The sequence below is a fragment of the Semicossyphus pulcher genome, unplaced genomic scaffold (assembly GCF_022749685.1).
Source record: "Semicossyphus pulcher isolate SPU_LCO1_2020_fin unplaced genomic scaffold, fSemPul1.0.p SCAF_19, whole genome shotgun sequence".
In the NCBI taxonomy this organism is placed as follows: Eukaryota; Metazoa; Chordata; class Actinopteri; order Labriformes; family Labridae; genus Semicossyphus; species Semicossyphus pulcher.
In genome coordinates this window covers 13,510,802-13,537,004 of record NW_027211692.1, presented here as the reverse complement: position 1 = coordinate 13,537,004, position 26,203 = coordinate 13,510,802, and the positions used below count along the sequence as shown (strand labels likewise).

Below are 26,203 nucleotides of genomic sequence, written 5' to 3'. Positions count from 1 at the left end.
ACTATATAGCTAATATTTTAACGCAAATGAGGACCACAACAGAAATAAGACTTAGCCATAACTGACTGTTTTGTAGTTTTTAATTTAATAGTAACGAAATAATACATTTCTAAGGACACTTATATGGTGTTGTTAATAAGTATCAAAGTTGGTTTTCAAGCATGCAAGCATTTCTTTTCACAAAGTTAAAAAAGTGTCTTTCTACTTAAAGCAGGTTTAGCGCTGTAAGGGTTTCGTCAGTAGCCTATCAAGCTACATTTTGGTTGCAAACCTCTGTATTGACTGTGGACCAGGTCCAGTTTTCTGTGTAGCAAGTGTCTTGAACACATGACATCCTTTAGAATACCTGCTGATGCTCTAATGACCTTTGGCCTCACTAATCAATCAGAGAACAACACACTCTTATCATCACATAAATACCTCCAGAGTGTGACACTGGAGATAGCATATCGCTATGAAAGAGTCAACAGTAGAGAGAGCAGGTTAAATATTTCACATTTTATTGTGTTCCGCTCATACAGCTCAACAAATCAGACACCAACTGACACACTCATACTGTAAGTACCATTTAGAGTCGGACTGCACAGCCAATGACTGAGTCACTTATATATGTACACACAGATTTCTCCTGGTGACATTACAAACATCATAAATGATTACTATGTAACATACATAATGACATACATATTTCATACACCTGCTCTGTATTGCTGTCGATCAGTTATTGGCCCAGACGGAGCAGATAAACAGACAGAGCTGAACGACAGGCTTCTGAAAAATAAGAAGCAAACTTAGGATCAGTCTCTTTGGTGATTTCACCTCATTTACTGGATCATTTCAGAAGGAGGAGAGAGAGCTCCGACGTACTGACCGAAGAAGACGGATAATTATCTGTTTAAGGCCCTGACTGTGATGACAAAGAAAGACCCTGTGATCATTGAAACCAGCGGGTAGTGCACTGAGTGACTCTGAGTAAACCTACATCTCAAGCACTATGGATGCATTTACCTGCTCTGTGTCTAATTCACATCACTGGTCCAAAGGCCATTGCATGGCAAGACTTTAGTGATGTGTTTAGACTGTGCGTGTTAAGTGCAATGTACAGTGGCACCACCCAACTTATTGCTGCAACCATGTAACAGTTAAAACTGGCTGAACCCTTATTCAAAAGGGATCAACTGAAACTTCTGAATCTCCCATGTTTTGTTGCATTAATCTTGCAGTAGGCGTATATTGGCGAGGAGCTTACAGACCTCTGACTGTGTGGTCGACTAACAGAGTGACGGCTGAATCATCACATCAAAATGTGGCACAAACACAAGCTGGTGTAGAGAAATCCCTACAGGAGCTTACTGTTATACAGTCCTGATGGCTGGACAACAAACATATGCGACATGTTCAAACCACGGCTTAAAAAGAACTCAAGAATTTATACTCATTTACATTTGATTGTAATCCAAAAGAGAATGAGTGAAAATAATTTTGATCAGTTACAACCTGAAATGTAGATACTGTACTGTTTTATCTTTGATTTAAGCTGAGAAGTTTTTTATTAACTTCTTGTTCTGATTTAAGTGAAATGAAAATGATCTTTTAGAAGAGTTGGGGCTGAATTACAGTGTAAAACACATAAAATAATATCCTTTGTTAAACAACAGTATCAAATCAAACACACAGGAGGAGTACGCTTTTACTACACAACATCCCCTCCCCTCCGAGTCAGCTCACATTTCCTTTGGCCACGTCCAGTATTATTTGTAGTCCATGTGCCATAAAACTTTATTAGCTCCATTATTTTTGGTTGAATGCTGGTCACAGTCACGTTTAACAGTTCAGACTGTCTCTGAGGAGCAGACAGTGTTAGAGCCTTATGTTCTCTGTCCTTAGGCATAAACGAAAGGAACTTTTCTGGTCAGACTGAAAAGATCCCAACGAAGCTCTGCTGCTTTTTCGCCACTGAATTAAAGTCATTATGGCCGCCAGATCTGAAGTCATCCCCTAGAGTTCTTACATCCACCTCAGTCCCCACCAATAAGTCATAAGTTCCAGTTTTATCATCAGTCACAGGAAGTTGTCTCCTCTCTGTCTACTGGACGCACACGTACTTCTTCCACCAGGACTTGGAGAGCATCTTCATCTTATCGGCAGTGCTTCGCACTTTCCTCTCCCTCCTCGCTCTCCTGTCAGAGTGCCGCAGCCCCACAGCGATGGCGGCATCAAACACCTCTTTTAGATTCTTTTGAGTCAGCGCCGAGCACTCGACGTACGTCACTGCCCCGATTTTTTCCGACAGCGCCCTGGCGTCCTCCTCCAGCACGGGCGCCTCCCTCCGCCTCGCCAGCTCGATCAGCACTTTGACGTCCTGCCGCAGGTCGCACTGCGTGCCCACGAGGAGGATGGGCGTGAGGGGGCAGCGGCGGCGGATCTCGGGGACCCACTTCTCCCAGACGTTCTGGAAGGAGGCGGGGCTGACCACGCTGAAGCAGAGGAGCAGGGCGTCGGTGCGGCTGTAGCAGAAGTGGCGGAGTTTGTCGAACTCATCCTGATGGAGAAACAGAAAGATAGCAATTTAGTCATGTGAATAATGAGGCAAACATCCTCCATACACACACTAATGCACATTCAGCCAAGTGCTATAATATCAAAGGAAAGCAAATTATGCAACAATTAATTCAATTAAAAAACTGTCTAAATAGATTTTACAATGTGCTTATATAAAGTATACTTAAGCGTCGCCCATCATCTACAGTAATCCTTTAAATTAACACTTTGGAGCCACACAGCTTGACTAGCCAGGCCCACACACACACACACACCCTTGAGCACACAGATTAAGGTTTGCAGAAACCACACAAACCTCTCCTCCTTTCTCTTAACCCTTTCCTTTCCACCACACACCTTCTAATCCCCCCCCCTCTGCCAACACAACACTCCTCCTGATTTTAAAACAACTAAAGTTACACAAAACATATATTTGGCTTTAAGGCTCAACAAACGCAGTGGACACTTATCGACTTGTTTCCCACACAAGCTTTGGCTGTACTTTGCGATCTGATGACGTGAGTCCATCTGCAGATTATACACACATATCTCAGAGAAAGGAGCAACGTTGTTTATCAGTTTTGGCGGCAGCTGTTATCTTTTTCTCTGGAGCATTTCTCTCTTTCTCACTCACTTTCTACCCCTCTCTCTCTTTGGCGCACCCAGACCTGTTTCTGGCCCAAGCTCCCCTCTTATGAAATTGCTTAAGTACAGTAGGTGTTTGCCGACTTTTATCTGCCCGTGTTTGCCCAAGCTTGTCTGCGTGTGTGTGTGTGTGCCTTTGTGTGCCGAGCTTTGACACTGTGTGCAGCTTGCAACACGCTGTGAGGTTTTACATGTATTAGAGGCTTGTTTGAATGCCTCGTTCCACTTTACAGCCAAGTTGTGTTTGATTCTGTGTGGAACTGGCAGTGCCCTCGCAGTGTTTGTGAACGTCAAACATTCTGCTCCCTCCCAGGCGGGGTTCTGTCGAGCGGGATTATAAAAAAAACCACACATGCTCCAGGGGAAATAAAAACACTTTCACAACAAGTTCCTTCCAGTATTGCCCCACGGTACCAACATTATAATGAGTCAATAACTTTTGCCTGGCACACTCCCTTTACCACCAAGTCCTTCACCCACAGCAGAGACAAATGATTTTCAGGGTTTGTTTGCTGCATCAGCGTTTAACCTTTTCCAGCTCCCTACAAACCATATCACTGCCCCACCACAGGCGAGCCCGTACTTATACCAAGATTGACAGCAGAGCTGAGGAATTTTGTATTTCATACATAGACGAGCTACCTGAAGCAGCTGGCAACAGTACCATATTAAAAATTAATGATTTATTTAATCTATCTTATGTCAAAAAATAGAAAATTACCATCAAAAAGTCCTACTATTTGTGCTCAGATGGCCCAGTTTATTTAGAGCAACAGTCCCACATTTAAAGGTGTTTGACAGACAATGATATTAAAATAAGAGAAATATGATTTTAGCTGGAAGGTTTGCTTGTTTGGTATTTATGCTAAATTAGTTTAAAATTAGCTTAAAAGATTCTAACAGCTCTGTGAAGCTGGACTCAGGCACAGCAGCGCTTTGACCTAAATGCTAACAACAGCATGCTAACATGCTCAAAATGAAAACACTAACATAAGCTTGTATAATGTTTTCTATATTTAAAATCATATTTGAATGTTTAAGCAAGCTAACATTTGCCATTGGTCACTGAAAGCTAAGTGGTGAGACCAAAAGTCAGGAGTGCTTTGGCCTTAATGCTAACTTCAGTGTGCTAAAATGCTCACAACAACAATGCTAAAACGCAGATGTTAAGCTGGTAGAATGTTTTTTATATTAAAATCGGATTTTAATGTGTTAGCAGCCAATATTAGCACTTAAAACTAAGTGGAGAGACAGATAGGAAATTCAGGAGTGCTTTGGCCTTTATGCTAACTTCAGTGTGCTAACATGCTCACAACGCCAATGCTAAAATGTAGATGTAAAGCTGGTATAACGTTTTTTATATTCAAAACAGATTTGAATGAGTTAGCAAGCTAATATTTGCTAACTAGCACTGAGACTAAGTGCTAAGGCTACCACCAGCATGGCTATCAAGTCACATTTATTAGTAGCAAAATGAGTTGTGGAGGTGATACAGGGATGCAGTGTGTGTTTGTGTGTGAACAGAACTCACCTGTCCTGCAGTGTCACACAGCTGGAGTCTCACTGGGTTTCCATCCACCTGAACCACAGCTGTAGACAAAGAGACAGAGACAATAAGCCACAGCTGTTGTGATGACTTTCAGCCTGTGTGTGCCATAAAGCCCCACCTGACACTTCAGAAGCGAACACACATAATTATTCTCTGGAATAAACAAAAGTCTGCCAGTTGAAAACACAAAGACCCCCTGCTCCGCTCCTGCAGCCCACAGACGGCCTGCCCCGTCTCGCCCACCCACCCTGCCAGTCACTGCTGGGACCATAACACTTTACTGGGACCTCTCTGTGAGCTTTGTTCTCTCTGGTGTTTTGACAGAGGCCATTTAAAGGCTGTCGAATAGGGGGGGTAAAAAACAGAGCAGATTTTGTTTGTGCAGTGACTCTCTTCCAATAGGCCTCATTTCAGGATTGGAAAAGTGGATGAGTCATCTTACAGAGAGTTTCATTATGGGGCCATTTATTCTTTTCAGAAGAGCGAGCACAATGCAGAGCAGCAGGCACATGGAAACGTTTACAATACGCCTGGAGTGTGCGGTCGGTCATGCCACCTGATCAAAGAGTTTGCTGGAACTATTCAAGTAGTAAGACAGGCATCAACAAAAAGCAAGGAGAAAGAGCGGGAAGAAAGGAGACTGAAAGAGAGAGAGGGCTGCCATTGTGTAATCATTTCCTAATCCCTGACATATGATACTCCTTTGATTTTCCACACCAAAACTTGCTCTTATCGTCCCCTCTCCACCGCGTCTCTGCCACCACCTGTGGCGTTGCGTAACGGCCCAGAAGTCAGCTTTCAAGAGGACGCTCTGATTCCAGGCACCGAGAAATGACATCACCATTAAGGGCCCCCCAACTGCACAATCAGTCTCTGTCAGGCCCCGGCTGAAAGACAATCTCTGCCTCTGAGCCACTGCAACAGATGTGCCCATTCCAGTATAGAGGAGAGGGCTCCAAGGGTCAAGGCTGACAACAATAGGCAGAGTTGTGCAATCCAAAACCCCTGAACCAGAGACGCTGTGTGTTCTGTACGGGAGGGTTGAGCCAGGGCTCGTCTGAGGGCGGTGTGTATGTGTTCTCAGTGAGTGTTTTATTGGATTTCTTTGGGCCAAGTTGTTAGTTTTAGAGCTCATCAGTGTAATTATAGAAAATTGGTGAAATTAATGTTGACGATTAATGTGATGCTTAAATTTACATGTCAGTTTACAGGAAACAACGTCAAGTCAATCCTTGATGCTAAATAAGAATAATCAAACGTTAATGTGATTTTTGATATATCAGTACTGTCAGTTATAGTATTGCATCTAACAGAGGAGGGGTTTTAGCTATAGAAAAGCTAAGGACATGATAAAGTGAAAAAGATAAAGGTAATCAGCAGGTCACAGGTGTATTTTTTCATGCCAACACCGATCAGTTCAAACAAGTTTCCCCTTTGAAGGATTTTAATCTCTGCTCTTATCAAGACGTAAACAAAGCTTGATGGAACAAGTGAGACGCTTTGGAAAGTGGAACTGAGCCAAATGGAAACCTGCTGGCTACACCAGGGAGGAGACCTGATGTGCATTAACGCTAATGGGAGACAGAGAATAGGAAATGCAAACACTTTTATCGTAAGAATGGAATATATGGAGGATGACAGCTTTAAAATTGGAAGTTGAGGAAGAGGCCAGGGGTCAGAGGTCAGATGAGGCAGGTAGTGAGAAACTGGCTAACTTCTAAACAGGAACAATTATCTTTAAATTCACCAAGCTTTAACGTATTGGATTTCCAAGATCTGTACAATAAAACACTATATTTGCACAAGTAGAAAGGTCTGTGAAACCCCCTAAAGCACGAAAATGAGGGCTGACAATCCTTGACTATACTATTATTTCCCCCTTTTCCGCAATTAATAATAAACAATTAAATAAAAAGAATAAGACCTTTTTGGATTTGGCTTACCTGAAAAGTCATCAAAAGCAGTAGGGACATATTTGGTCGGGTATCCATTCGTCGTATAGCTGACCACCAGGCTGGTTTTTCCCACCGCTCCGTCGCCGAGCAGGATGCACTTCAGCAGCCGCTCCTGCGCCTGCCCTGGCCGGGTGGGTTTGGGGTTGTGCGGGGGCACCGGAGGGGCCATAGTCCGGCTGTAATCCATGTTGTCTGGAGGTGACATTCAATCGGTCAGCACTTCACCGAGCTCTCCTTTCCGTGCAGATGAAGGACCCACCATGAGAACAGGATTTCTTCTCTAAAATGAGCTTGCAAACTGTGTGTGATGGCGATTGGGACTCGTGCATAAAAGCTGTGCTCCTGTCCTGCGCGCTGCCAAATCCTCTATGGCAGATTATGATGCTACAGGCTGGGACTGTGCAGTTTACAATGTGAGGGCGGGTCTAAAGCGTTTTATCTTCAGATTGATTTGACTAACCCCGCCCACCTCACCTCCCTGCAGTGGAGGGCTGAACAGACTTTACCAGAAAGTACCAGAAAACATTTATTATTTTGAAGCAGCTGGAAGATAATTATGAAGCAGCTGGAAGATAACTCGTACTTCTCTTTAGTGAATCGGCATAGAAAGGAAAATACTTGTTTCATCTGTATTTTTCTTTATATTAATTCTTTATCTTGAATTTGTACATCTAAATCACACAGCATAACCAACTGTGTCATTTCCCAGGCCTCATTGAGTTGGACTGTGCAAGTCCAGACTTGTCCTCACCGGTAAGAAGTAGACAACCTTGATGTCCATTTTGAGCTGGACACATGTAATTTCAAACCTGTTCAGCTCAGACCCCCTGACCTACTTTGACTTGTAGCCAGCTGAGCCTGTAAGTAACAGCTGTAGACTGAAGTTACAGGAGAATAAAGCACAAGACAGGTGGTGGGTCTTACAATCTATATGTGCACAGAAATGGACAAAATAACTTTCCATCTCTGTGTAGTTTTCAAGCTGGTCTGTGACTGAGGTGATCTTGCCTCCTTGTCACAAACAGTCAGACACACTTGGAAACACATGATGGAAGTAATTACTGGGCTTTTGTCGCCTCCTTGTGGTTGGATGCAAGAAAAGCAGAGCTGCCTGAACACTCAAAGGTCAAGTGAGGGTCGACACAGTTTCACAAGTGTCACATGTAAATGCAAAATGCACAACCATAATTATAAATCAGGTGTGCAAATGCAGGAAAGATTAAAAATAAATGAGACACCAATTTCCAAAATCATCAAACCTGCAACACAACCCAGCTATAAGAATAATCAGAATCTTTGGTATAATATCCATCCATCCATTATCTATACCGCTTATCCTGTTCAGGGACACGGGCGGCTGTCATTGGGCGAGAGGCGGGGTACATCCTGGACTGATAGCTGTAAATCACAGGGTTGACACACAGAGACAGACAACCTTTCACGCTCACACTCACTGGCATAATATACTTACAGCTAAATTATAGTTTGTGGCTCAACTGCAATTATCTGAACCAAAGCGGACATCTCTGTGGCGTCCTAGCCATGATGGGGCCTGCACAAAGTACGATTTGAATTAAAGTATTCATGTTGCGCCCACTGCTTTTATTTGCATGATTTTGGTTCAGTCTCTTCTGTAGTTAAATATATAATGTAATAAATCTATTTTATATGTTGAATCGATCTTAGTATGTGGAAGAAAAGTTACCATTCATACGCCTCTTTTCATAGTGTTTATTTTCATGGTGTTGTTTCCAAAGAATAGAAAATAATCAGTGTAGTACAACTACAATGCACGTAATGCAGGGGTGTCAAAGATACGGCCCGCGGGCCAGATGCGGCCCGCCAGGAGGTCTCATCAGGCCCGAGAGACATTTTGGGGAAGGGGGAAAAAAAAAAAAAAAAAAATATATATATATATATATATATATATATATATATATGTATAAATATATATATAGGGAGAGATTTTTATAGATGTATATATAGAGAATTTGATGATCGTTTAATGACTCATTTTAGATGGACTTAAAATTACTTGTTTGGAATTAGTTTATTAATAAATGGCCCCATAATGAATTAATTTATCATCCAAGCAGCAAAAAAACTAAGCCTCTGGTAATGTGGACTTATTGAGACAAAACAGTGAGTTTGACTTGACTTACAGGAGTAAGTCAAAATACAATTTTGACAAGAGATTTTTAAGTGAGGGCTGCACGGTGGTGCAGTGGTTAGCACTGCCCCCCTTACTGCTAGAAGGTTTTTGTTCGAACCCTGGTTCAGACGAAGTGTGTGGAGTTTGCATTTCTCCCGGTGCATGCATGGCTTCCTCCCACAGTCCTAAGACATGCTTGTTAGGTTCATTGGTGACTCTAATCTGCCTCTAGGTGTGAGTGCGAGCGTGAAAGGATGTCTGTCTTTATGTATCAGCCCTGTGATTGACCAGGTGTAAGTTCAGGTATCCATACCCTGTATGGATAATGAGAGAGAAATCCACGGTAGAAAAAAATCATACAAATTTGCAGTTGCAGTTGTGTGTGTAGATCCAATACAAAGCAGCACATGAATGCCAATGGGCCATCATGTTTGGGTTTCACGGATCACGTCTGTTAACAAAACAGTGCTTTCTCTGCAGCACACACTTGAATTATGCAATTATAAAGCAAAGGAACAGACACATTTAGGTGAGAGCTTCACAAACAAGCACTGAAGGTAAATGTGGACGCGAGCTGCAGTGTATCCTGAATCATTTTATTATTCCTAAAATTGAACTACTTACAATTCTGTATAAGATACCTTGTCATGGCACACATATTCTATCACACAATCATCGTACACATACAAAACACCATTCTCAGGAAGGCAATGGGAGGACGAGTAAGCTGTTGTCAGCAGCCGTGAGTACTGTGAATCCGATCATGCACAATAACCTGCAGTTAGAAAGGCACCTGCTGTATTTCACTCCCACATTCCTTCACAAGGCTGGAAATGATCACATTATAGCTCAGAGCGGATCTGTGGGGAACTTCCTGTAAAGTGATTTCATTCCTTTTATGATACATCTTGATTATTGAGGCTGTAGCAGAGGGATATATCTGTATCTCTGAATATTATGTTTCAACTTCCCATTAACATCAATGAGTGAAGGAAAGCTGCCCCTAGTGGTGTAAGGGATGAAATAATATGAGAAAACATCACCAGCAGAACATTTAAAGAAATGTGAATGAACAGAAAATAAAGAACAAACGTGACTTTAATTTAACACACTCATACTTGCATACAAACTAACACACTAAACCGTCATGAGAATGAATATGCATTCAGATAAGAACATGTGCTGACACATGCATCCGTACTTGCTAGTTTTATGCTGCCATGAATAATGACGACCCCGGATTTTGTCCCCTTGTTTAAATCACCGTGACAACGACTTCCCTTATCTCGGGTGAACAGCTGTCAGCGTGGGAACTTTCCGCTCCTGGTCTTAGTACCTCATTTGGACTACAGCTTTCCATCATCTAAGACACTTCTTGAGTCATTTTTACATATTAAAAACAGTGAATACTTCCACGAATACGACACGCTGTGTCTGTGCATCTCTGACGCCAGCAGCGAGAGTCTCATCCAGGATTCATACACCTTGATTTCACCTTGATTATTATTAAACCCAAACCCCAACCTCGAACCCCATAACCTAGATACAGTTAGAGTATAAAGTACCATGCGTGATCTTCATCATTGTCCATTTAAGTCTCCTCCCTTCCCCTTCCCCAGTCTCTGGAGCTCCGTTCTGTGGAGCTCTGATCACAGACTGCTGGGTAAGACATCTGAGTGACAGCCTGTGACTCCGGGAGCTTTATTTAAGTTCCTGTCCACCAGTGTTTACTGGGATTTGGGTTTGGCGCCACCAGGAGTCGGATCAGGAGGAGGGCCACCGCCCTGGGCGAGTCTTTGAAAGCTGTGGAGGAGAAACAGTCGAGGAGTCAGTACAGAATGTCAAATTTCATCCCTAAACCGACAGTGTGGTTTGTAATTTTTATGTGCACATTAAGAACAGGTGTTTGGGGTAATTTTTAGTATAATAGTATATATTTAAAAATATGGCCATATAAGTTTTAGGGATAGCATCATAAAAACCTTAGTATTTAGATTATAACACATTCAGAAGCACTTTTAAGAAACTTTTATGGACTGATTATGAGCTGTTAAAGAAGCCTTATGACTTTTTTAAATACATGTATTAACATTACGAAACACCTTTATTGAGTCTTACTCACCTTTTCTGTCATTTTTCAACCTTAACTAAGCTTTTTGTTGCTTAATAAAGATAAATAAATACTTATGTATACTTAACAGTTTACTTTGCTTTTTGGAGGAACAGTATCTAAAGCTGGAATGATGCATTATTAAGATTCATAAATGCTTTATGACGCACTGACCAAGACTTCACAAAGCCTTTTGCAGTTATAGGATCAAAAGTAAGATCAGTGGTTGACTGCAGTGCTGCCGTGGACCTGCCTGACTCCAACTGCTACAACTATAAATATCAGTCTTACTTTTATTATCATTATTATAACTGTTAATGTGAATCTAAGAGCTGCTCGACTCCAACTACAACTCAGACTCCATTATGTAGTTAATGTTAATATTAGACCTATCAGTCTATTATCAGACTTTGCTGTTAGTGCTATTATTAAACATACTTTCACCATTATTACTGGTATTGTAGCAATACGTCTGTTTTCTCTGTTGTTGCTCTAATATAACATAGAGTACGGTCTAGACCTACTCTTTATGTAAAGTGTCTTGAGATAGCATTTGTTATGAATTAGCACTATACAAATAAAAATTGATTGATTGATTGATATGAAGGTTAATAAATTCTTTATAATGCACATATTAACAGTGTCTTTACTTACGAATATATAATAAGGTTATAAAGCAAATAAAAGCATAGTTAAAGTTTAAATATGACATGTAGGTTAAACACTATCATGTGTTTGTAATGCGACTATAAACAATTTTAATGAACCATGATCCATGCCTTCATCACATCCAGAATTGACTACTGCAACAGCCTCCTTTATGGTTCAATCTCCAAAGTCCTCAATAAACTCCAATACATTCAGAACTCTGCTGCACGCCTCCTCACCCACTCCTGCTCCCGTGAACACATCACCCCCGTCCTCCAGAAACTCCCCCAGCTCCGTGTTCCTCAACGCATCCAGTTCAAGGTCCTCCTTCTCACCCACAAAGCCATCCATAACCAGGCCCCTTCATATCTTACAGACCTGCTCCATCGCCACGCTCCCTCCCGCAGCCTCCGCTCCTCTGATGCGAACCTCCTCTCTCTGCCACACAGAACCAAGCACCGAACCTGGGGCGACGGAGCTTTCTCCACAGCTGCCCCCTCCCTCTGGAACTCTCTACCCCAACACATCCGAGACTGCACTGACCTGACTTCCTTCAAATCTCTGATCAAGATCCACCTTTTTAGAACTGCTTTTTTCTCATAGTTCCTCTTATTGTGTTTCTTTTGCTATTCTTATTTTGTTTCTTTAGTTGTTTTTAATGATGTAAAGTGACTTTGAGTACAAAGAAAAGCGCTATACAAATAAAATGTATTATTATTATTATTCATAAGGCTTTTATAAATGTTCTTAAGCAGTTAACTTGATGTAAACAAGTTGCTTAAAGCTTCTAAACTTATAATCTAACAATAAAAGTGTTGCTAATATTATCACCCTCAAGACAAGCTAGACAAAAGGTTAGCACTTAATGCAGTCGCTGCTTTTGTAAAGGAACTGGATCTTCTCCTTTATTAAGCGTGTCCCAGTGAGCTACATTCAGTGTAGCACAGCTAGACACTAAATTACTAACAAGGATTGTTAATGGGACAGACCCTTTAAATAAAGGGACCATTAGCTGCCTCAGCAGCAAAGTACCAATAGATTTGTGTTAATGGCCACATTGTGCCAGAAGATGGCGCCATACTCACGTGTCCTTGATGTTGTCAATGTTGGCCTGGATTTTTGCTATGTAGCTGTCCACCTGCTCCTGTTAAATAACAGAAATATAAATGTTTAGGGATTTTGAAAGGATTGGTATTAAGAAGTAATTAAGAGAGTTCTTACCTGGCGTTGTCTGTAGAAAAGTGGCAGAGAGAAGACAGCGATAACACCTGCAGAAGAAAGGAAAGTAGAGTTGTTGAAGCGTCCGTGTACAGTCTGTTAACACATTTTATATTACCAGTGGTGATATTGGTTTCTTACTGATGATGAGTAGAGTAAGGCCATTGCACAGGTCTCCCAGGAACGTCACAAGGTAAATCAGAAACAGCAACTAAGACCATGAGAGAGACAGCCAAGAGTTAGTTTAACTCCCATAAACCGACGACAGGAAACCCCCCCAACGCTGCTTTATGTGGTTTTATTTTCACTCTTTAAGAAAGCAGTAAATCATGAAGCAGCATTGCATAATTCCAACCCTGTGTTACATCATAGATATTCATCTCATATCCAATCTAATTTTCCCCTTGATGAGGAAAAAGGAGAGCTCCAAGTATGCGACTCCAAATATGGGATGCAGTGTTTCCCCTTATATCCCACAGTGTCAGAGCGCTGCGCCTGGGATCCAGTGTTGCCCTGATATGGGACACCCCTGTCTCAGATGGAAAGAGACTCCAGATGATCCCGGGCGTCTCCGCGTACCTCCTCCTGTGTGCCATGTCACATACCGGCCAGGTCAGGGTTGAGACCGGGAGGCGCTGGGATTTAGGGGCTCAGTCAGCTCCCACTGACTCACCATTTACTGTAAATGTGTTAAGTCTGTGTGCTCACTAACTGCTGCTGTTAATCACTGAAATGTCGTAATTACATTGAACTCAACTGATTTGTTTTTGTTCTGATTTTATGTTAAAAAAAATCTGTATGAACATTTCAGCTGACAATGATAGTAAGAATTAAACATAGTAAGATAGTTTCTAAACTGTTAGTGTGATGTTTGGCACAAAAGTGTCACTGAAGGAAATGAGTTCAAATGACATCACAAGAAAGTCATGTAAACTTTTATTTATACTTTTTTATTTATAAAGTTATATGAACTTTATCCAGTCAAGAACTGGCAAGTGATTTTCATATTTAAAATAGGCCTAAATCATATTGTTTAATTATATCTAATGTGATATGCCATCAAATGTACCCTACACTTAGTACATAATATTTATAAGGATTAGTGGGTGCTATGCTTTAATGTGATGACTGTTGTGTAATTACAGGTTTATGCACATATCTTCAATTACTATATATGCACTGTTACTACTGTGCATACACATAGTAGCATGGCTTTATCAATTCACTTAAAGCAAACACTCTTGTTGTGTACGAGACTTAAAACATTTGGCTTTTTGCCTTTAATATAAAGGACAGCGCAAGAGAGACAGGAACAGGAAATGTGCGGAGTAGAGAGTGGAGGATGACATGCACCAAATGGTCGTGCGTGTATCCTCTGTACATGGGGTGCCTGCTGTACCAACTGAGCTAAACCAGCGCCCCCTGGCCTGACCTTTTAATATGATTAGGGGTTGGAATCCCAGGGTAACTCACAATATGATTCGATACGCGATACGAGGCCCATGATAGCGATAATATCACGACACAGCGATTCTGCGATAATTGATTTATTGCAACACAATTATAGAATGATACATCTGATACATACTGATTAACTTCTTCGGCCAAACAATATCCATTCACGTAACCTTCATTCACGTCATAAGCGCCACCGCGAGGAGTCATGACGTTGTGATGCAGAGAGTCACAATCGCAGGGAAATCTGTTTAGAGTGCCATGAAAATATCGATATTTGGCGCCGGCCTATCAATTATTGTATAGCACGTCAGGAGGACGATATATTGAAGTATCGATATTTTGTCCCATCCCTAAATATGATGTCATCCTGCATCAATAAAAACAATATTAAAAATGTGTTTGTGTATTTCAGTTCTTCAGTGCACTACTATTTTTCTACTTTAACATGTAAAAATGAGAATCCAGATGAATTCATGTTTTCACAGGCTGTTTTAAAACTACAGCCCCTTACGAATTAGCTCCCAGAGAAACATAAAGCGAATAATGTTTATATATATATTTAAACTGTGCGTGACGATAACGGACGAATACGGACAGATATAATTAGGCTAGATAAATATTTACATAGAGCAACAGCGGCATACCCAGAGGCGGGATGAAGAGCCTTTTTTTAGTCTGTTAGTACCAATTCAAATATATCAGACAGGATTTCTCTTCCAACAAGACTGCTTTCCACATGATCAGAAAAATATCACTGTCACTGAGGCTGACAGTTGCCGTCAGTGATTTTGCCCTAATTTATGAGCAGTCGTCATATTTCAGCATAATGAGACAGACGGTTGGCATGACGATGTCATCTCCAGTCATGAGCGGAGGAAGAAGAAGGATAAAGGCGCAGAATGAAAGCATGTAGAGATGGACTGATGTCTGGGTTAATTGGGAGGAGAGGTTCTGGACAGGGTGAAGCAAATCTTTGAGAACAGGTCGTTAAGAGCGGCGAGGCGACAACAGACTTAACACACACACACACACACACACACACACACACACACACACACACACACAGAAGGACACATTTAATTATAGCTCACCTTGAGGGACTCAAACAGGTTTCCAACAAAAAACAGTCCCTTCAGAGAGTCTGCCGCAGACACAGCCATGACGACGGCTTTCTGCATGTAGCGGTCGGCCTCGTCTCCACTGAAACTGATGTCCAGGTCCAAGTACGACCTGAGAGGGAGAAAGACAACAAAGAGAGGAAATGGGGTGCATCCATCTTTTAGTTTCAACCACATAATGCTGTTTAAAGACACAGTGATTCAGGGTCATTGGCTGCAATCCTCCGAGCTCCGATATAAATCCCCTCCTGTCGCTCATGTCAGCATCTAAAGGTCAAAAGGCTCTCCAGTGGGCTTTTGTAATCAATGTAGTATATGGAGCTGTCATTCCTACATAAGAAGGGCATAACTTTAAACATTAAACACAACCACATTAATTATTTACAGTATACATTTATGCAGTGTTACAGTTTTAAGATCTCTCAGTTCTTTTTAAAAGGATGACAGACAAGGAAAAGAGGGGGAAACGAAACACTAAAAGCGTAGCCTCTTACTTGAAGGGGTGTTCTCCATCGCCCCAGCTAAGGATGTAGAGGACTTGGTAGTAGATTCTCACCGAGATGGTGAAGCACACGACAGCCAGGGAGACTGTGGAGACCACAGTGATGATGCTGAGCTGGAACAGCGACAGCAGGCCGACCACTATCCCCGTCAGCACCATGCCTGTCCGCTCCGTGTCCTTCCAGTAGATCAGGTCCATCACTGAAAGACATAGAGAGAGGAAGAGGAAGAGAAAAGAAAGGTTAGGACAGGAGATGGATATAGTGATGCAGGTAAAGCAGATGAAGAAATAAGGAGTAGGGAGGCTGTTGAGATGGTAGAGATGAATAACTAGACAATTGATTTTCCTACTGATGGAACTGTAACAATCTCATGTAAAATATTTCCTTCGGGCTGGTTTATATTTTTTTAAGCAGGTTTTCTTGCTGCACACAGCTGACATCATTGTGAATTACTGCATCCTTGCTGGTTTTCAAAGTGCGGCTGCAGCAACATCACTCAGCCTCCAGCCCCTCGGCCGACCAAAGGATCTTTCATTTTTTGGAAGGGGGGTTTCTCGGGGGAGACAGAGTGGCAGGAAGATACGGTAGTTCCTACACGGGGATGAAACGGGAAAGAGAGGCCAGAGGTGTGGAAGCGGGAGCCTTGAGGCAGTGAGGGATTTCCAGCCTCCAGCAGGAGAGGACACACAGCAGCAGCAGCAGCTAGGAGGACACGTCAGGCTCCGACTGGGGCTAAATTTAGCCCTCAGATGAAAGAGGGAAGGCAAGCGGTTGGGGAGAATTTAAATGCAGCATTTCACAGCACCTGCTGGTACACGTCAGTCCGTCAGCAGGCCCTTTTCCACACCCTGTCGGTGTCCCTTACTGTAACCCAGCAACAGCTGCTGTGGAGACCGAGGCGTCCAAAGATTCAGAAACATTCAAAATATGCAGCAGATTATCTCTGATCGATTGATTCCTTTAAGTAACTTTTTTAACACCACATTCTCCTCCCTCAAATAAAAATGCAAAGCCTTTATAAATTTACATATGATGCACGATTAAACAGCCATAAAACAAAAGCACACAGACCACAGTAAGAGCAGTGTTTCTGTGCTGTGTAATTACAGGGTATGTTTGTGGTACAGAACTGTCACACAGCGAACCTCTTTGTGTTCGTCATTCAGTGAAATGCTAAGCCTAAGCATAACAATACAGGGAAGCCTCTTTGAATAGAGTGCACTGACAGCAGGTGGATTATTTATAAGCATCACTGCACACAATTAATACCCATGATGCCTCTGGAACACACCTGTCCACAATGTGTGCTGCTGTCCTTCTGGGACAGAATTACTAACAATATACATATATGGAATACACCACTATATCTGTACTTTAATGTAAAACTACCCGCACCCTGCAACCCCGCAACTATGTCGTAGTGCTGCAGGAGGCATGTAAGAAGTTACACATCAAACACTTTGCAAAGTGGATGGTTAAGCCTTAGAGTTCTTATTTTAAATAAATATTTAATTATTTTTGGGTGTATGCGTATTTGCTAAACTCTCCAAGGTTTGATGGGCACTCTCTCATTTGTCAAGTAAATATACAGCTACCAAGAGCAGTTGTTAGCTTAGCTTAGCATTAAGACAGGAAATGGGAGAACAGCTAGCCTGGCTCTGTCAAAAGGTAACAAATTCTAGCTACTAGCACCTTTAAAGCGCTACATATATATCCTATTTGCATCTTATTCAACCTGTACAAAAACTAGCATAAAAATGGCGGTAAGTTATGTTTCTTGGCCATGTGACTTCCTCCAGTCCTACTTACAGTTTTTGCACAGATAAAAAAATTACCTGATAACATGTTAATTAGTGTGCTTTCTTTAAAGTGCTGGTGGGTTACTTTGGACAGAGCCAGGCTAGCTTTTAGCATGTTTCCAGTCTTTATGCTAAGCTAGGCTAACTGCGTGCATGCTCCAGTTTCATATTTAACCATCAAGAGAGGTGTCAATCTTCTCATCTCACTCTCAGCAAGAAGGCAATATACATCATGAACAGGTCTGTGGGGAAAAAAAGACACCTTTGTAGCGTTGGGTTTGATAAACGTTGTATCTTTCAGAAACACTTTAGGGGAACTTCAGACCCTTCAAATCTTGTATCTTTCTATTGCCATCTAATTTACTGTCGTGCTAACACTAAAATACTTCGAGTGTACTTCATGTGCAGCTGCATAATGCTATCTGCTGATACTGCAATAATACTACCTCTAATCCATTTGACTCAACAGCATCAACTACCCACCATGTTTTAACTGCTCAGATAAAACATTAGGACATTCTTTGTAAACCAGCACAACTGATCTATCTGAACTAATCTTTGCCTTAGTTACTCTTTATACAAATAAGCAGTGAGTGAGTGACTATAAGAAGCAATCAATTAACCAAAAAGAACATCACGTCTCATTCACATATAATTTCAACCACCCTGACATCCTCTCATTTTAGCATCAATATCTATTTTAATTGACCCAGCTTATTTCAGCTCTATCACATAACCAGGAAGTCTTGTAGCCTGTAACTTCTCTGCTCGTGCCAGCTCTACAGCCCCGAAGAGGAAACACTAAAATGTAAGAGAGCCCAGCCGGCAAAGTTATCACACGTTACAACAGCCATCTGCAATTAGCATACCACAACAGCACAGTTTATACTCATTTGATTGGCGGAGGCAAATTCACATCGAGGCTACTGATTCATGAGTTAAAGCCAGACACTCTCCAGAGACTCTACTTGTGAAATGATCAGAGAGAAGCGAGAAATCGGCTCAATTCCCACCTTCAGTCCCCTGATAGTCCGGCTTTCTCACCAGAACACCAAAGTCAGGCAGCTCAACAGTCCACTACTAGAGACTGTAAGTGGTCTCCAGCCCTTCACACTTGAATCAACAGCTCTTCTCACTGAACTCAAACACGGCTCTTTGCAGTAGCAGGCTGTCAGCTCACGACTGTAAGCGAATACCTAGACATCGTCTGCATAGGTGGACTCAAATTCGCTTTAAGTCAAAGTCTCACCTTTACTGGCCATTTTGGTTGCAGCTCCCAGTGTTTCCCTTTACACCCTCTGTCCCTCTTTCTGTCCCGCTGTGCTCCCCCTCGCCCCTCTGAGCTGTTTTTGGCCACCCCCTGCTCGCTCAGCAGTCCAAAGGCCTGACAGCCTAAAATAATCTTGTTCGCAGCTCCGCCCACGACCCTACTCTGAGACTGTGAGAGATTCACACATAGTCAAAAGATGACACAAGAGATGATGCACAATCCCCCCTAAAATCACTGAAATTCCTTATAATGGCAAAAGGTCGCCCTGAATAAGAGTGAATTAATTTCAGCGCAGAGTTATTTAGAGTTAGGTTCGTGTTCATGTGCTGTCTAACACCTGAAACAGGAGAAGCAGGGTTAACTTTCGGTTATGTCACCACGCAAGCCCAAACCTTTAACCCCGACTGACGATACAAAGATGGGTAACTGGATTTTCAGGGGGATGATTTAACTTTCTCAAATAAAAGCTGCCAAAATAAAGCTTATTTCATCTTAAAAACTGGGAATTAAGTATACTTGGCAATACTTGGTACGTTCCCTGTATACCTGTATATTTCACTGTATAAAACTGTATGCTAGTAGTGACGGGCATCGCAAATTATCCAAGGCTATAAATGCTGTAGTGAAAAAAAAATGCAGTGTGTGGCATCAGTTTACTTGCTTCATACCAGTCCCTATACAAATAAACATTAAATAAATAAACATGACTCAGAGGTATGGAGGAACCACGCTAACAAAATAATCCTACATTTAATTGTAGATTTGTACCGACCTTACCCCTTGTTTGTTTACCGAAACCTTTGGACAATAGCACAAAGCTAGTATTTAGAACGAAACACAAACCCCTTGCATTATCAACAAGTAGAGTTTGGTGTCATTTCAAGTGTTCTGCTATGAGTTCTACTATGATACATACCTTTTGGAAACCAAAGGCCAAACTTCACATCCTTAGTACCTACATGATGTTCTACAAAATGTGTTTTTCAAGAGCTTGACCCAAGATTCAGAGTCTGAGAGCACGTTTAATTCCAGCTTTTTGTCTACTTTTTCCTTTGTGCTAGAACCAATTAAAAACTGAGGGTTTAGTTTGCAGGCTCTAAAAGTTCGTAATAAAACCAGGAGAAATGCGACGCTCCAAAAGATGCATGTGTGCTATTTATTCAGGACACCCTAAACTCTGTCATCAGCCTGACCACACATTCATCAATGTGAGGTTTCACTGCCCCCCACATCCGCTAAAATAAGACTGAGCTCTACTCTGAGCTCTACTCTGAGCTCTACTCTGGCTCAAAGTCCACTTAAAATACCAGCAAGCTGGAAGACAGGATGTTATCTCACTGTCTATATTTCTCCTTTTTCTCCGTCTCTCAATCACTAAAGGGCCGAAGAACTCTGACAAACCTGCACACAGAGAAACTGCAGACACACGTCTCTTACTCTGTGTCATACAGTGATACACTCTGACATCAGCGGTGATGGCATGCAGTTCCTAAAAGTCAGCCAATGCCAGAAATGCTTTCCCCATAATTAACACAATCATGCCTGAAATCCCAATAGAGGCGGGCTACTATGGAGGCACAATCAACAGCCAGGCTTTTCCTGGGGGGGTCTATCTCTGTCCGCCTGCTCTTGAAGGTCCATGCAGCGAAATCTGATCTGTATTTAAAGCATCGATTAATGAGCCGAGTGCAATGACATCGCTTAGCAACAAGACAAAGATGGGGGGAGGTTATAGGACAGGGGTCAGAAAGAAGAGTGACAACATTTAAAGGTACAGCTGTGAGTCTTGTACCTGCGATGTGGGTGCATACTGTCGAGTCCTCTGATAGGTTCAGTGCTGAAAACCAGTGATCGCTGACCAGCTGTTCCTGAGAGTTTAGACCGATGGCATCTTGCGACGAGGACGCCGCTCCTCTGGGTCGCACAGATGTGAGCAGCTTGACTGAAATGGTTTCCCTGGAGATGGGAGACTCTGGCTCAGGGGTCGGAGAGGCTGCTGCTGCCGGGAAAAAAAAAAAAGATGATGTCATTATCATGATGACATCACCACTTCCTTCTGTCACATGCTCAGCATTAACTTAAATTACTTACAAAAGCTATTTAATTACATGTTTATAACCACATTGTGCCACAATATTTGAACCTTAACATTTTTCTGTGTCTGCTTTAGGATTACATATTTCTTACTTTTTTTATATTTAAAAATGTTCCTATAGTTACTCGTCTCAAGTTATTATTACCAATTCATAAGGTCTGTTGCAAGACTGCTTATTCAAGGCTGATCTTGTATTTTCAATCTATGTTTTCTTTTCATTTTAAGCCACTTTCACTGACTTTATAAAGCATATACAAAAAAAAAGACCATAAAATATTAGGAATCCGATAATGAGTATGAAAGTATTTGCTTTTGGGAGTTAAAGATATAATCTCAAAGCTTTTCATGTAAATAAATGTCTGTTATGTCACTGTATCGCCGAATGAGGTAACACAATGCTGACTGAGCATATGGCCTGTGGATGGAAGTCTTTGCATTTGCAGTATATAGTATTATTACAGACTGGGTGTCTGGTGCGACTTTCGCGGAAAAAGACACAAGCGGCGCCCAGTTAGTGACGCGTTCTCCATCACCCAGCAGTGGTTGGTCTGCCAGGGAGGGTAGGCGGAGCTAAGCGGCTGCTTTTCCTGTCTCTTCAAGCGTTGTGAGTAAACAGTAATCTACTATGGCTGAACATAGTAAGGTGCCCTTTCGTAAGTTAAGTTTCGTAAGTTATCACTTGGACAAAGCGCTTTTTCTGTTCAGGGGATCAGTATGTGGAATGCCTTACCTGCAGAGCTCAAACTGGACCGTGACTGGGAGCATTTTAAACTCAAACTGAAACAGTTTTTGAAGAGGACTCAGTCTTGTAATCATGTATGATTTTGTGCTCCCTGTTCTACATTAAGTTTTAATGTAGGAGTGTATTTTGTATCCTGTATTGTTATATCTGTCTTATTGCTGTTGAGTCTGTTTTGTACTGTCTCTTGTGTATTTGTTGTTGATTTCATGTATTTTAAAGGCCCATCCAGGGACGGGCATTGCAAATTAGCCAAGGCTTGCTGTAGTGTGTGGCATCGGTTTACTTGCTTCATACTTGTCCCTACACAAAAAAACATGAAATAAATAAATAAACAAAGAAAAGATCGATGACTACAGATACGACTTCAAAAATAAGTGAAAATCCAAAGAAAAAAAACAACCAAATTTGACGCTCAGATGAAGGCAAACAGTCTAAAAAGGAAAGCGAGGAAAATCAAGAGTTAAAACCGGAGCCAACCGTGGACGTCACACATGCGACACCGTCTGGATATCTGTGCTCCCGCAATTACCGTTTACCTCCATAAGTGCTACCAAAGAGAACCAAAGTTATCCAAATACATTATTTTGCTCTGAAATGGCTGATAATGGAACGACTGGACTCTTACTTTCATGATACGGCTAAAAAATACCCAATGAATAAGGACTGAAGGACAAGATGGGCTGCAAATACATCTAAAAATGATCCAGAATCACGAGTCAAATGTGTGATTTTTCATAGTTTAGTGTTCTATATTTCTAGATCTAACACAAGTGAGCTCAAGAAGAGGAAGATATGAACATTCGGATGATATGACACTTAAATGACTGCATAAAAAGACGATGAAATGCCTCAAGGGGCTTTTCCAAAAAAAAAGGCCCACTGACTTCCTGCCACCATCTACATTTAGTCATGTGGTGTCATAATGTCTGCCTCCATGCCAAATCACATCAAGTCCGCCTCAAGGTAAGAGAGTTAAGGTCATCTTAAATAAGAATATATAAGCAGCTTCTGACATGCTATGGTTTTACACTCACGCTAGCAGACAGGGAGGTAGAGTATGTAAGCACTCGGATCATTTGGAGACGCAAAAATCTAGATGTGGAAATCTTGTGCACTATATGTTAACATTTAAAATAAACCATCATCCTGCAAACAAATGGCCTATTTTATCTCAAATGTTACCAGGTTACAAGTTTGGAAGGTATAGGACAATAGCTCTGTTTTAGTATGTTAGCAGCCAGAGCTAAAGGCAGGCGTGTTCGAGGGACATTCATGCAGTTAATTAAAAGAAAGGTTCATGTTGATGTCAAAGCTAAATAGAGCAGTGTAAATAATCTACTGTACTTCACCGCCTACTTGAAATTAAGTGTCACTTGAGCAAATAGCCTGTTCAGTTATGTCTCTATGTAATAATACATGGAATAAAACAAGCCCCACTTCCTGTTTCTCACCCTGAAGTGTCTGTGAGGGATCCTGGGAAGACAGGGACAGAGTAGGAGGCTGAACAGTCTGACTGCTTGACGACTCCTCTCTTTGGATTCCTGCGTCTCTCTCCTGAGTATCTGGCTCCTGACTCTGGGGAGAGGGCTGGATCGTAATAGTCTCACTTTGTCTGTTCTGCTCCCTCCTCAACGCTGCCCTCTCTTGCTCTCTCCTCTCTTCTGCTTCCTCTTCTTCCTCCCTAGTGAGGAAGGCTTGAGGGTCCCAGTCCACGTCAGGGGAGTCCAACAGTGTCTCTAGGGTGTCCGTGCGAATCAGAGGAGTGCGACTCCCCCGAGAGCCAGCCCTGCGTCGGTCCCGGAGGTGCCGCGAGGCTCCGACCGCTTCGGCCTCGGCGATGGCGATGTAAGAGAAAGTCAGCTCGAGGGAGTGCTGTCGCGGCGTGCCCCAGATGGACGGGGATGAAGCCAGTCCTTCATCATCATCTGGGTCTCCGTCTCCTCCCAAATCATCGTCAGACCATTCCCTGGCTGTTTGCAGCTCGCACAGCTCGGACTCCTCGTTTCCACCTGAATGGAGACAAAACAAAGAAGCATTATCCCTAAACTCCCAATTATAGAGAGACTGCTGCTAACTGTGTGTGTACTAGTTCAGTGTCAGACAGCCAGAGCTTGTAATAAATAGATTTGTCAGATAAAAGCAGCCAGGTGTGTCTTGAAGTCTCAGAAAAAAAGGTGCACTTTAAAGTGCATGCAATCCTCTTTGAAAAGTGCATAAACATCTCCGTTCCCAAATGTAGCTCTTATACTCCTGTGTTTAAACGTTGATCCTTAGTGCTGGTGTTTTAAAGGTGAGAGAGATGCTCAGATGTTTTCTTCTAACGTTAGGTTCAAAGACAGACTTAAGGAGGCAGGAATCTCTTATTCAGACAAGTATAATAACAGACGCTCACAATTCAATAATCTCTAAAGGCAGAATCGGAAAAAGGGCTTCACCTTACTGAATAAAAACCCCACCAATTACATAAAGCTGAGGAAAAGAAGCTAACATAGAAATATCGGAGGCTTCAAATATGGGAAACCCAGTCCGCTTCCGCTTCTGCTGGAAGACCCCGATTCGTTTTCACCTCCAATCAGAAATCTAAATTCAGCGGTTCACAGCATTCCTGCTGGAGGGAGTGTGGAGCAGTTTCAGCAGATTATGTACATAGTTTTTGGTCTTGAAAAAGTGGGCCACTTAATGTCAGAGACCCTGGATGGGAAACTCGGTTTCTCTTTCGCCTTGTCGTACCTGAGGAAAAAATCCTCAGTAAAAGAGACACATGCATTTTGAAGATTCTAATTGCTGCATGCAAAAACCAATTACAAAATGCTGGCTGCAGAGGAATCCCCCCACCTTTAGTCCTTACGAACATTATAGGCTCTATCCGCTGCATGGAGCAAAAGACTTCTACCCTGAATATTGGGAAAGATGGGAAAGCTATAACCATAAAGACTGTTAAAATATCTCTTTTAAAATACTGTAATGTCCTAGTCCCCTCAATTGTTCTATGTTTCTACTAACAAAAAAATAAAACTCTAAAAAAAAAGTATACTTAACAGGAAGCGACAGTATTACTCAGAGGATGGACATGCATTTTTACCATCAGTGCACGGGGGCGTAGAGTCTGGAGTGGACGCCACAGAGCCATATTCCTCTGAAAGAAAACAACATTACATATTAATCTACAAGTAGAAGCAAACACATTGGTTGAAATATCAGTGCTGATGCTGTAAACCAATTATTTCCACTGTCTAATCTTCATCCCTCAAAATATTCGGCACATGTGCACTAACATGAAATGATTAGACAATCGCACTATCTTGTATGAGTCATTTTGAAAAGTTGTATCAGTGAACTGTGCGTCATGTTGAATTGTATATCCTCTATATAAGATAACACTACAATCTGCTATACATACTATACTATATATACTGTGCATATCTTAATTTAAGACCAACTAACATGATGATTTCAGTTGCATACAGGTCAGTGGCTACAGACTCATTTCCTTCAGAGCTGTGCGAGCAGCAGTAAAAGGCCTCCACTACATTGGATAGCCAGCATGACATGAGCTAATAAATCACTCCAGGCCGTGCAAATAGTGCTGCATATTCTCTATTCTACGCATGCAAATAATCTGATTAGATTTAAATGTAGAGAATATCTACATCTATATGAATTTGTGACAAAAACCTTTTAATAAAACAAATATAAAAGCACAACAGAAGCTTTTAGGGACAAAAAACTTGTTTCTAGAAGCAAGCCCTCTTGCACAAAGACACATTAATATCTGCAAAGAACAGAAGCAAAAACAAGAGGATACATCTCTTTTCTGCACTGCATCCATCCACTCAGCCATGTGTTTATTAAAGGTAGGAGCAGGAGAGAGGAATGGAGAGTAGGCAGGGAGAGGAGGGGGAGACTGAGCTAACAAATACGATGCTTACAGCAGTTAGCAAGCAAAGATGCTGAGCGAGAGCATGTGACGAAGGTACAGTGAAATAAACAAATGCAGACCTCCTTCACAGGTGCAAACAACAGAACAAAAGCAGACTCACGGCAGTGGGAGAATCCTAAAACCTGGCCCATGCTCCATCAAGGCATCGCTGGGCCCATCCAGTCTGGAAGCCCCCCAGTGCCTCCTCCTCCTCCTCTGCTGCCGGCTCTCACGTCCTGTGAATATGCTCTCTCTCTCTTCCTCCTCCTCCTCCTCCTTCTGCTTCTTGGTCCTCTGTTGAGCAGCTTCCTCTCACACTCCGCTGCCTCCCGCTCCGTCACTCAGCAGCCCCGCCCTGCCTGCCTCAATCCAGCATCCTTCCCTCCTCCCTTCATCTCCTCTGGCATCGTTATGACTGCAGCGGTTGTAACACAGCAAAAAGAGAGAAGCATGAGTGTGTCCCTGCGCCTGCCTGAGCCTG

General features: G+C 42.1%; 2 protein-coding genes across 3 annotated transcripts; both read right to left on the bottom strand.

Annotated features, from left to right (window-relative positions):
- Window positions 1-483: 483 nt before the first annotated feature.
- rhoub (ras homolog family member Ub) lies at window positions 484-7,049 on the bottom strand. Its single transcript, XM_069668369.1, has 3 exons — window positions 6,679-7,049; window positions 4,718-4,776; window positions 484-2,542 (listed from the first exon to the last, which is right to left on the bottom strand). The coding sequence occupies exons 1-3, from the start codon at window positions 6,893-6,895 to the stop codon at window positions 2,087-2,089; spliced, it is 732 nt and encodes a 243-aa protein (XP_069524470.1). The 5' UTR covers window positions 6,896-7,049; the 3' UTR covers window positions 484-2,086.
- Window positions 7,050-9,433: 2,384 nt separating this feature from the next.
- rtn2a (reticulon 2a) lies at window positions 9,434-26,203 on the bottom strand. 2 transcript variants are annotated; one of them, XM_069668580.1, is made up of 10 exons: window positions 25,844-26,203; window positions 24,886-24,939; window positions 23,255-23,812; window positions 20,759-20,965; window positions 15,889-16,096; window positions 15,368-15,506; window positions 12,960-13,029; window positions 12,822-12,868; window positions 12,686-12,744; window positions 9,434-10,645 (listed from the first exon to the last, which is right to left on the bottom strand). In XM_069668580.1, exons 1-10 carry the CDS (start codon window positions 25,872-25,874, stop codon window positions 10,570-10,572), a joined length of 1,449 nt encoding a protein of 482 aa, XP_069524681.1. In that variant the 5' UTR covers window positions 25,875-26,203; the 3' UTR covers window positions 9,434-10,569. The 2 variants fall into 2 exon arrangements, with proteins under 2 accessions (XP_069524681.1, XP_069524682.1); XM_069668581.1 differs by lacking the exons at window positions 20,759-20,965; window positions 23,255-23,812; window positions 24,886-24,939; window positions 25,844-26,203 and adding an exon at window positions 18,946-19,031.